At 43.5% G+C, this 11,883-nt stretch overlaps 1 protein-coding gene across 1 annotated transcript; it reads right to left on the reverse strand.

Annotated features, from left to right (window-relative positions):
• Positions 1-1,703: 1,703 nt before the first annotated feature.
• Positions 1,704-11,579, reverse strand: dtnbp1a (dystrobrevin binding protein 1a). Its single transcript, XM_071468306.1, has 10 exons — positions 11,323-11,579; positions 9,598-9,651; positions 9,036-9,086; positions 8,879-8,939; positions 7,825-7,957; positions 6,780-6,912; positions 6,282-6,304; positions 4,504-4,650; positions 3,677-3,805; positions 1,704-3,207 (listed from the first exon to the last, which is right to left on the reverse strand). Exons 1-10 carry the CDS (start codon positions 11,376-11,378, stop codon positions 2,948-2,950), a joined length of 1,047 nt encoding a protein of 348 aa, XP_071324407.1. The 5' UTR covers positions 11,379-11,579; the 3' UTR covers positions 1,704-2,947.
• Between the last annotated feature and the right edge of the window lie 304 nt (positions 11,580-11,883).

The following is an 11,883-nucleotide window of genomic DNA, read 5'->3' on the forward strand; positions in this document are numbered from 1 at the left end:
AGGGTTTCATGATTACACAGCTCAAAACGTATGTCATGAATCACTTATCACACATCAGTCCACAGATATGACTGTGTACAGTATAAACATGCACTGACAGGAAGGTGAGTGTTTCCTGAGCCTGACATGTTACACACCTGGGCTGCTGTGTTCATATGTGGGCTGAGCTCAACTCATATTTACCTGGATTTTTTTGTCTCTGGAGGAAAGTTTCCTGCTCAAGTCTTGGTTCATTGATGAGAAGAGCTGCTGTGATTGGCTTTATTGACACGTCCTGTAGCTCCACCTTCTGCTGTCACATGTGTCCGATCAATAAGGAAATTTAATCTCTGATTAATGAGAGACTTATCGTTATATGGTCTGGTACTATTATCTGAAGAGGAAGGAATATCCAGATCTGTATATATTGCTTTGTCACTTGATGTTCCACTGAATGTTATTAAGGACATAGAAAAGGTGCTTTACAACTTCATTTGGAGGAATAAGTCTCACTATTTAAAAAAGAAGTACTGTGTGACACCAAAGGTTTTAGATTTTAGCTATCTCAATAATTCATTTAACATTAGGTGGATTATAAAATATTTAAAAACAAGAAGAGCATTTTTAAATATTTTATCCAATAATCTATTTGATCCAGTTGGTGATATCAATTTTCTACTAAACTGTGAATCCTCTGTTGATAAAATCCACATTGAATTGGCAGAATTTCATCAACAAGCACCGACAGCTTAGTTATTAGCTTCAAAACATAACTTTTGGCCTCATAGATGCCTCATATGGAACAATAAAGACATCTGGTATAAAAATAAGACTATCAAGAGAAATACAGGGGTGCTCTCAGTCATGTTGTAGTAAATCTCCAGGTAAATGCAAGTTGCTCTTGAAGTTGAAATGGTTATCATAGCCGAAAGGAAGCTGCTGAGCTTACTTCAGGCACGCTCACACAGAGCCAAGGACAAACTTAAAATGCCTTTATTGTGTTAGGGCATATCAGAGTAAAAGATATAACAAAAAAATCACAAAAAGGGGGAATCAAAACACAGACCAGTTTCGACCACCACAAGGTCCTCCTCAGGGCGTGGTTAGAAAAAGTGAACCAGAGTCGTGATTCCTTTGAGGGGGTGAGCCAGTTTACAAGAAAGGTCTGACATTCTTTTCCTCAGTAAGACCTGGATACAGGTGAAGGCCGTTTCTAGTCTCTCTTTTAGTCTCACACACCAACGTCTCAGCTGCAGGACCCGGAGCCCTTGACGTGTGGCGTACAAACTATCCATCGGCTGGGGACTCTTGATGAGGGCCCCTGCCGGTAGGCAGCACAGCACAGCATGGTGCTCTGACCTTGTAGGGAGCCCCGGGACGTTTCATGGTGGCCTGGGGGTTGCTTTGGCCTGTGCCAAAGCACAGGCTTCAAGTTAGTCCTCCATTCTGAGGCCTTGCTGACTTGTGGCTGTCTGCAGGTCCTCAGCATCCAAAGCTCCTCACAGCAACAGAGCACACACTCTGACAAAAATAACAGTCACACTGCCTGACTGGTGAGACAGCAACACCATTGTTTATCTGTTGTGTAGCTTCATCTGCACTGCTGCCTTTACAATCTAATATCCAATAAAAGTGCCGCTGTCTCTCTCACACTCACACTCACACTCACACTCACACACACAGCTCTAAAATTGTTCTACAATAAGCACGACAAGAAGCAGAGATGATACACAGACAGACTGATGTGTTTATTTCATGGTGAAGATATAAAAACTGATCATTCATCTGATTGTCAGACTTTGTGCTGATAGTTAAGTTTAAACAAAATACAACACACAAGTGTTAAAGGATAAATCTGGAGTTCTTTTATATTTGTCTCATTGTCAACAAATTAAAGAGCAATTCTGACTTTCTTTGGCAAATCATAAGCTAAATGAGGTACTCAACTGTTCAACTGCCAATCATCACAATAGAGGAAAACATAACTATCACCATGGTAAAGTCCTGTATCGTGGTCTCATAAATAGCTGATAAGTCTTATGATTTAAAATCTATGAGTCAAACTGAAATCAGTTTGTGTGCATGAAAACATGTTTTAACACAGAGCTGTTTGAACACAGGGAGCTCTGCAGCACTGAGCAACAAGACGCATCAGGCTCAAGGTCAACTTTTGATTATGATCAATTCATTGTTGGTTTTCATGGGATTTGTTTACAATAAGAAAAAAACAGTATCATCAGCTTTATCCTTTAAGAAGTGATGAGTGCTTCCATCAGAGGGAGGGAACCAGCTGCATGTATTTTTCCTATAGATGTAAAGCAGGACAGTGTGTGTGTTTGTGTGTTCAGTTTGAGGCTGACCACCACATCAGGGCTGCTTCATTACACAGAATGCACAGTGGCATCATCAGCAGTAAGGGCTCAGTCACTGGAGCCGTTTCCTCCTCAGTATTGGAGCAGAAATTAGCTGCTGTTTTGTTATTAGCAGCATGAAGGAAATACAAGCTACAATAAATCTGAGTCTGAGGACTTTAACAGTCACTAATTCAATAACGAAACTTTCTGCATACATGTCTTTCATTACAGATCGATTTGCCTGTGAACTATAACAACCTCTGGACTCTGTGGTAACTGTCATATCAACGACTGAAGGACTCACTGTGTTTATCATTGGTCTATCATTGATTCATGAAGGTTTCTATCAGTGATCATAGACTCATCAATCTTATTTGGGTAAAGGGTGAATCTCAGTGAGTCAGCATCATTGACTGACCTCACCAGTCTCCCACCATGTGAACGTCCAGTGTCTGTGTTAAAGGCCTGTTTTCATGTCTGACCTCAGTCCTCAGGAGAGTCGCAGTGGAGGTGAGAGCCGTGTCCAGTCAGAGTCGAGAACAGAGGGGATTTCTGGGGGGTAACAGTAGTTAGTGTTCCAGTACTCAGGGAGTGTCAGGGGCCTGGTTGCTAGGTTACCCAGAGGGCAGATCCCCTGCAGAGTCACTCTCATCAGAGCCCCTCGCTGTGCCAACATCCTGCAGGCCGACCAGCGACATGTCCAGCTGAACCTCCTCCTCGTCTGACTGCACCAGAGGTTCATCACTCTCCTCGCTGGCCACCTCCTCCTCTGGCTGCCATACTGCGTCCTGCTTGGGTGGCTGGTCTTTTGTGGGAGGGGCTTGGTTCGTTTGGCTTCTCAAAGACTCAGAAGAGCAGGACTCCAGGTCTGGACCTGTTAAAGAAGACAGCTCTAATTTCACTGAGGCCCAGGCCATACCTCCTACCAGTGCTGCTGCTGCTGCTGCTGCTGCTGCTGCTGCCCTGTCCTTCTGCAATCACTGCCTTTGATTATGGCCATCAATAATCAAATGTTTGATTTCATTTTATTATACATTTAATTTATATTCAGTTTAGAGACTAACTGATCCTGCCATAGTTGAAGCCCAGAGAGAAGATTTGTTCTGCTGAGTGGCCGATGTTCACAGCCAAAGATCTTGTAGCTAAAGAGCCAGAGAGGTGGTCAGTTAAACAGAAACATGCTAACGTTACTTCATGTGAACACACACATTAGCCACAGCTACTGGAGAAATCAGCCAGGAAGGTGATCGATGCAGCTTTATAAACTTTGGCATCATAAAATATCTGAGCAGCTGCTGTTTGTCTTCTTCAGGCTGTGGAGGACCTGGAGGAATTGAGGTTACCTGAGGTCAGTGATGATCCATGACTCATGTCATCACCAGAAGAGTTCAGGAAGTCGTCCAGAGCCTCCTCGTCTGATACGTTAGTCACCGTCATCTCATCCAGAACACACACATCAGCTCCTGTTGGCTCTACACACACGCACACATGCATGCACGCACGCATGCACGCACGCACGCACGCACGCACGCACGCACACACACACACACACACACACAGACAGATATTTATAGGCTGTAGGAATCAGATGACAAACATGGCTCCTCCTGGCTGTAGACAGGTGTGTCCCACATGTGAAAAATGTAACCATGATGCCCACTTATCTAAATACTGCTTTGGGGCAGTATTTAGAGCTGAGTGTATGCCACAATTCACCAGGGTTTCTGCACAACATGAGTCCAGCTGTCAGCTAACGCTAACGCTGATTTAACCCAGAGGCAGGAAGTTACTGACCTCACAACAGAAACACCAGATGTCTGATGACCTTTAAACAGCAGCGATGAAGAAGATCAGAGTCACTAACCACACATAACATGTTTCGGACTCCTTCAGGATTTTCTTGACGAGGGGAGTTTACACTGACATCACTAGCGTAAACCTCATCACTTCAAATCTACTTTTATCAGGGGTTTTCATCCTACAACCTTTTTTTTAATAAAACCCCACTAAACTCTATTAATAAAAGTAATCACCTCGTACGCTCTTCAGTCAGGAGATCTGTTCAGTCCGTGGAACTTTAACTTCTCGTAAACGTCTGTTTCCCCTGATGATGTGGGGAGTAATATTTACAGCAGGTGAGACGAACCTGCTGTAAATGATAGAGCCTCACCTCTGTGCAGCAGGTATCCAGTGGACAGGTACTGCTCCAAGTCCTGGTTGAAGGCTTCCTCGTAGACTTTCTGCCGTTCTCTCAGTTTCTGCTGCCTGGTCTGCTCCAGCTCTGCCACCTTCTGAGCATGCTCAGAGCTCAGCTCCGCTGCGAAGAAGAAGACACGTTACTTCAGCGCTCGCTCTGAGCACGACAGTGATTCACATCACACCATCAACAGCAGCATCAGGCTGCATGTCTGCTGCTCACTCAACACTGAGATGAACAGATTTACAGTGGTGTGACTGAAGGTGGAAACTGCTGTGGTGATGTGGGTGTTGGAAAACAAACACTGTGTGTTCACTTTGTCTCATGTTACATTTTGACTGAACCATTTGATACAAAGTCAGAGAGAAATTACTGTAGGAGCTATTTGTGAAGTTAGTCTTAGTTGTAAGTTTAATTTGCTAATTATGAGTAATCTTGTATGATTAACTTAAGTGTTTGTTTTATTTATATTCGATTTTTTACTTATATTATTTGTTTAGGATATGTAGATTTGCATGGTTAGTATTTTGGTTTATTTATTTTTTGGTAAATGGATCACACTGCACTTGAGGTTATTTGGGTAGGTAGGCACCTTGAGTACCAGCATGCACCTGGGTGGGCCTATGGTTTTTTACCAGACAAAGGAGGCAGCAGGAGCCATGATTTCCTTTGTTCTTTTGTTTGTTTTATTATTTTGAAATAAATCATCACAAAACGCAAGGATTGAGTTTGGACATTCATCTTCTTTTGCCTGCGTTAAACCACATTCCTATGGTGCATCAGTGGCCTTTTGATTTTGGTTGGTTTAAAGATTAATTCGTTTTTTTTTTTTATGGACAAATGGCCACTACAATTACAGAACAGGTTCATAGTCTTCCACAGCACTGTAATAAGCATAATGCAATATGCTGATTCTAGAGTCGCTGGGGCCTTGGGCAAAAAATTGCCAGGGTCCCCTCCAAACAGGATTCATCACCAATATGTAATAAATAATCAATAAAATGTTTGAAATATAAACATTTTTTAAACATAAAGAACAATAAAAACCAAAATAAATAACTCAACAACGTAAATGTTGTCACATCATAAATAACCCACATTGTAAGACCCTTTAAAAAGGTTTCTTACTGAGCCATGTTGGTTACTTTTCCTTCTAGATTTGGTGACTTTTAAACCATTTAGATACTTTTCTTCGTAAAACCAGCTGGAGACACATCTGTAGACTTTCTGCACAGACGTTATCTCCTCTCCTTCTCAGTGGGGAGGCTCTGATGAGGCTGTGGACTGATGGTGTTCAGAGGGTGGGACAGAGCAGCAGCACATTCAGTCGACCAATCACAAGCCAGACAGAGGTGTCAATGAGCTGTGAATGGATGTACTGAACAACCAAGTGTTTTTATTCTGAATGACTTAACTTTACTGTCTAAGTTTCATTTCGTTAACAACAGTAAATTAATCCATGTTTTCATGACAGTGGCACAGTCTGAGCAACAGCCTGAGTGAAATAGCATTTTAATATTAGAGTGTGAGATTTAGACGAACTGCTTGAAAAATTGCTCATCATGTAGTTAGTTACAGTCAGTTTAGTTTCATTGAACTATATTTAGATTTTAAATAAAATTTGTGTGTGTGTGTGTAACTTTACTGAAAATATTTGGCGACACTGCCTCTGAGAAGATGTTGCCTGTTGACAAACTGAAACTGTGTCTCTGGTAAAAAGGCAGTGATGTGGTCGGTACTGTACAGCTCACCTTCCAGCGCCTCCAACTCCTTCCTGTCACAAGACAAATATCAGACCCATTAAAACACATCATCATCATGCTTCTCTGACTTAAGAAAAAACACAGAAGGTCATGTCCCCTGTGGGAGGAAGGAGAGAAGGAGCGAATGTTACACTCTGACAGTGAGACACATAGTGAGAGCAAATTTGATTTGTTTCAAGATCATTTCCAGGACAATAATAATGAGAGAGATTTTCTACCTTTTTCTTTACTAAAATAAAAGAAAGTTAACTTGAGTTTTGTATAAGAGCATTATAAAGTTAATGAATTATGACTTGAAACAAAACATCTGACTAAACAGTCGATGGCAGCTTCACTGATTCGCACTGTTTCTGCACTGTGTGAAGACACAAGACACAAGAATTGAGGATCAATAATAAACTCTACTCAAACATCTGCTGTCATGTCTCACATTTAAAACTTGAAAACATAATTCAGTGTTAGTGAAGAAGAAGTTTCATCTCGTACCTCTTCTTCTTCTTATAAGCCTCCAGCTGGTTCATATGATGCTGTTTGAGCGTCTGTTGTTCACACTGACAGCACAGAGTCTCCAGGTACACCAGCCTGCTCTCCATCTCCTCAAAGTCTCCCTCCAAATGAGCTGGATGGATGGATGGACGGACGGACGGACACACACACACACACATACATACACACAATTATTGAATTATTGATTATAATTAAACTCTTTCCAACTGTCCATACGTTCAAATTGAGTTTAACACTATCACCCAACATTTTCACTGAACTGAAAGAAAACACCCACTTCACTCAGTGACTGGTCGGCTTTATGGGGGGTGAGGAAGAAGAAGAGCTTGAACTTCTCTCTCTAACTCAACTGTTTCTGTCACTTTTCATGTGAACGATATTAGTGCATCTTTATCTCCATATTTAAACACTCAGCTGCCTTACAGCTACAGTGTAGCACAGTGAGCCCTGCAGGTGCACTTGTGCGTGGGAAAATATTCCAAATGAAGCAAACATTTAAACACATATTGGATTGTATCACTTTAAAGGTACCCTGCCCAAAAGCCCAGTTGGCTCTGATTAGTTCGATATTTTTTGGGCCTGCCCCACCAGGTCCACCCGCTCCTCTGTGTTCTTCTGAACCATATCAACAAAAACTGAAATAACCAGAATTACCACCTTGCAGCTGTATCCCTCTGCCTGTTGGACTAGCATCAGGTCACATTCCTGTTTTGTGAACGTCTGTGCCAAATGTGAAGAAATTCCCTCCTTCTACCTGACAGCCAGTGGTGCAGTTCAAACACATAGGGGTGTTTGCTTTGAACGTACATTTAAAAGCACATTTAAAAGCACATTGCATAGTGACAAAAAGTTGTGGTGTGATGACGACTCTGTGGTGGACTGTGTGGTGGTTGTGTGCTGTGTGTGTTGGGCTCCAGCTCTGCCTTCGTGTCCTTGTCCATCCATGACTGAAGAATTAATAAAGCTACACCATCTGTTACTGTTGGTGCTGCTGCCCGGCCTCATTAGACAGACAGAAACGTACCTATGTTAGCAGTGATGGCATCCAGCTCACTGATGAAGGCTGGCAGGCTCTGCAGTTGTTCCTGTAGCTGAGTCAGAGCTGTTCTTCTTCTCTCCCAGTGAGCTGACAGCATCACTATGTCTCCATCTACTGCCTGACACACACACACACACACACACACACACACACACACACACACACACACACACACACACACACACACACACACACACACAGAGAAGTGGAAGTCATACAGAGCAGATAGAGCAACTGCAGCAACACAAACTCACTGTTCAGTCATGTGCTATCAGTTTAACCCCCTGGTTTCCACCTGCCAATGAGAGTGAGTCTTCTTCTTGTGAAGCAGCTACAGTTTTCTATATCGCCAGGACTTCTGGAACTTTGTGATGTCACAACAAAACAGTCACTGCCCTCAGCCATTCCCCAAGCCCCACCCACCTGGACCCACCATCCAACCTGGCAGGATTTGGTTTCTCTGAGTGTTTACCTGAAATCTGCTATATTTTTATTGGATCACTCAGAAGAAGAGGCTCAGATCCTCTCTTCTGATTGGCTGACTGACCTGTTGTTACTAGCGCTCCAGAGAGAAGCGAAGAGAGGAGATGTAAAACTACACTGAGATGGTTTTTGGTTTTTAAAACCACAAATATATGGGGCACCTCGGTGGCTCACCTGGTAGAGTGTGTACCATTAACTGCAGTGGCCTGGGGTTCAAGTCCAACCTGCAGCCCTTTGCTGCATGTCATCCCTTCTCTCTCTCCCTGACTCTCCTGACACTCTCTCACTGTACCTATCTAATAAAAGGTGCTAAAAAGGCCAAAAAAAAAAAAAAAACCTCAAAAAACAACACAAACATATCTTCTGATGGAGATCAACACTTCGGATAAAACACTGGAGAAGTTAAAACATGGATCTTTAATATTTGAGTCTAAATCCAAGTGTCTCCATCACTTCACTGTGGAACATCTGACTGTGGTGTTGCTGAAAATATCATGAACACAGGTACACCGCCCACCCCAGTATCATTGATGGTGTCTGACAGTGCTGGTCCTACCTCTGCAGCCTGAGCACAGTCTTTAGTTCTTTTATGGAGCAGAAACCAGTTCTCCTCATACCTACAGAGACAAAGTTCACAGACATAAATAAACCTTTTACATCCTTATACATCAGAGCTGTTTGGAAACTGACTGTGTGTTTGTGTGTGCAGAGACCTGCTGAGGATTTCCAGTCCAGCGCTGAAATGAGGAAGACTCTCTTCAAACCTGGACAACAAACAGGAGAATCACTCATTGTTCCTGGAGCCGCTGTTGATAATTAGGAGTGTGACCTCTTCTGAACAATGTGAGCACTGATACAGTTCAGAAGGAGTCACAACTTTGCAACTGATGCAGCGGAGACATAGTCAGGGAAACTTTTTAAACACAGGTGGTACCCCCCCACTCCCAGAGGTTAGTAAACCATGGAGGCAGCTGCTGAGTGTTGAGCCCAGATGGTCACAGCAGCAGTGAATGAAGCCGTCAGGCTCAAGGACACGTGAGAATGAACACCCAGAATGCACCTGCTCTGGTCACCAAAACAAAAGGTTCAGGTGGAGAGCAGATGAGATTTCATTTTGTTTGAAAAAACCTTTAAAGGAGCTATATGTAAGTTTTTACTATCGCTACGTAGATAAGATCAGCATTAACAGCTGTTTTCAAGAAACGTTGCGAGTTCAGCATCAACTAACTAGTGATAGCTTTATATCACAATCAACACACACAGTTTTCTGCTAACCTGGTTCTTCTCTTGATTTTGGTGTCTCTTGATTTGTCTCCAAGGGTCTTTAAGCTGCAGGGATGGAAGGAGGAGAGAGAAGTTGTCAGCTCAGCAACAACTTAGAACAAGTGCAACAAAGCCTTTTCACACCAAATTAAAACACACTGTATACCAATGCACTGGTGGATGGACGGTTATGCAACGCTTCTACTAAAAGTGCTTTACAATATGCCTCTCACTCATTCAACCGCACACACATATGACAGTGAGCCTCTATGGCCTGGCCATCAGGAGGGAGTGGAGTTTGATATGTTGCTCAAGGACAGTTGACATGTAGACAGGAGGAGCTGGGGATTGAAAACACACAGTGTGTTTGCACATTGGCAGGACTGGGTTTGGATGGATGGAATATATTCCTAACAGCAGGCTGTTGTATAAACATCTGGAGCAGCTGGTTTGTGCCTTTGGATCCACACAGTGAGCAAGGAGTAAATGAGTAAATGTCATCAGTGTCAGTGAGCCAATAAACATGCAGCATGCTTGGACCAATATCTAACCAGCTATCTTCCAGTTTTTGGAGGGAAAACAGAGAGTATTATCAGACTGACCTTGTACTGGGTTGATCAGATATTAAGCTAGCAGATAAAAAATGAGTGGCAAAATAAGGTGCAAATGTGTACTGTATCTGTTGTTGTATTATTTGTATTGTATTGTTGTTATTTTTTGACATTAAGAAGCAATCACAACCACGCCCGCTCAGGAGGCAGAAAGTGTATTCCATTTCATACCACTGGTGCTGCTTGTAATGCACCATCTTTGTTATAGAGCATCTTTGGTTAAACTCTAACATTTGTTCTGTAGTGTCTATTATAATTTCCTTTTTGTTAAAATCAATTTGATACAATTGGCACTGAAAAAAGTATTGTTAAGAATCTGTATTGAAGTCAAGGTTTCGGTTATCAGCTCAGTTGTCGAACATTTTTGATAGCAGCTGTTTCAGGCACTTCCCAGACAGCACAATAAATCCGGCTCATACTTGGGCCACATGCTTGTACTCTTCTGGCCCAGTATACACCTGGTTCCACTGCTTGAATATGGCCTATGACTGTGAGATGCTACTTTCACATCTGGACCAATTCTCCTGCACACACTGACAATCCTCTGTCTGTCAGTCAGGAGCGGAGGACAACAGCTGGACCCTGCCCAGATGTGGAAATGTATGGGCCAGACTCGGGCCGAGGACGCAGGTGTATGTTGGGCCAGAAGTTTCCTTTCCTTATCTCAGTCATGTGAGCATCAGGACACTGTTGTAAGGAGTCCTGTTGTAAGGAGTCCTGAGCCTTCACAAAGATGACACAGACAGAAAATGATCTTTAATCCACAGATGAATTCGTCTCTAAATGTCACCTGTGGTGGCTGACAGGACAGAGATGGACGGAGCGGCGGGTTCGTGTACCCTCCGTCCTCCATTATCAGCCTGATGAAAAACACCTCATCACATGATCGTCAGCTGAAAGCAATGAGCAGGAACTGAGAGGACCGAGCCGGACTGAGGGCTGTTAGCTTTAGCCGCTGTAGCTAGTGTTTCATTATTACATGGACGTGTTATGCTACATGACGAGATCTGACACACACATTGAAGCTAACTGTGCAGGTGTGTGAGGTGGGCGCTTAGCCACAGCCGACTATCGCTAGCTAAAGCAGCGGTTAATAAGTGTGAACGGCGTCGGACTGAAGACCCACCCGGTTGTGAAGTCCTGCTGGACCATGTGGAGTCTTTCTCTGAAGTTTTCGAACATGGTTGCTCTCAGTGTCGGGGCTTCCTCATCCAGGACACCAGCTTTCAGCGACTATCAACAACTGTTTCACTCCACGGCTGTTTGCTCTGTTACCCTACTGGTCTGTGCTCAAAGTCTGGGCCTCGTTTTGCCCTGAACTAGACTCCCAGGCAGACCAGCAGCCCTCCACACAGACTCCTCCTCCGAGCCCGGTCACCCGGGCGGCCCCTCCACAGCGGGCTCGGCACACGGTGTAGGCCACAGAGGGCGGGGTTGTGTCAGCTTCACGCAGCCTGAACGCGTCTGCCTGACAGGAGGAGCTCAGGGTACTAATAACAAGGGTTATCTTCTTTTCTTTTTCTTCTTCTTCTTCTTCAGCAGATTAGAAACGTTTGATGTACTGTGCGCTACCGCTCTCCTCTGGCTCTGTTAGTGTTGTATAACATGTATTTGGACACACTTTGCCAAGACGTGTCACATTTTGTGTTTCATTTATTTGTTTGAGGAAACAAAGTCCTGACGCTTA

Source organism: Trachinotus anak, unplaced genomic scaffold (assembly GCF_046630095.1).
Source record: "Trachinotus anak isolate AG129_WGS33_773 ecotype Australia unplaced genomic scaffold, CSIRO_AGI_Tana_v1 ptg000032l, whole genome shotgun sequence".
Taxonomy (NCBI): domain Eukaryota; kingdom Metazoa; phylum Chordata; class Actinopteri; order Carangiformes; family Carangidae; genus Trachinotus; species Trachinotus anak.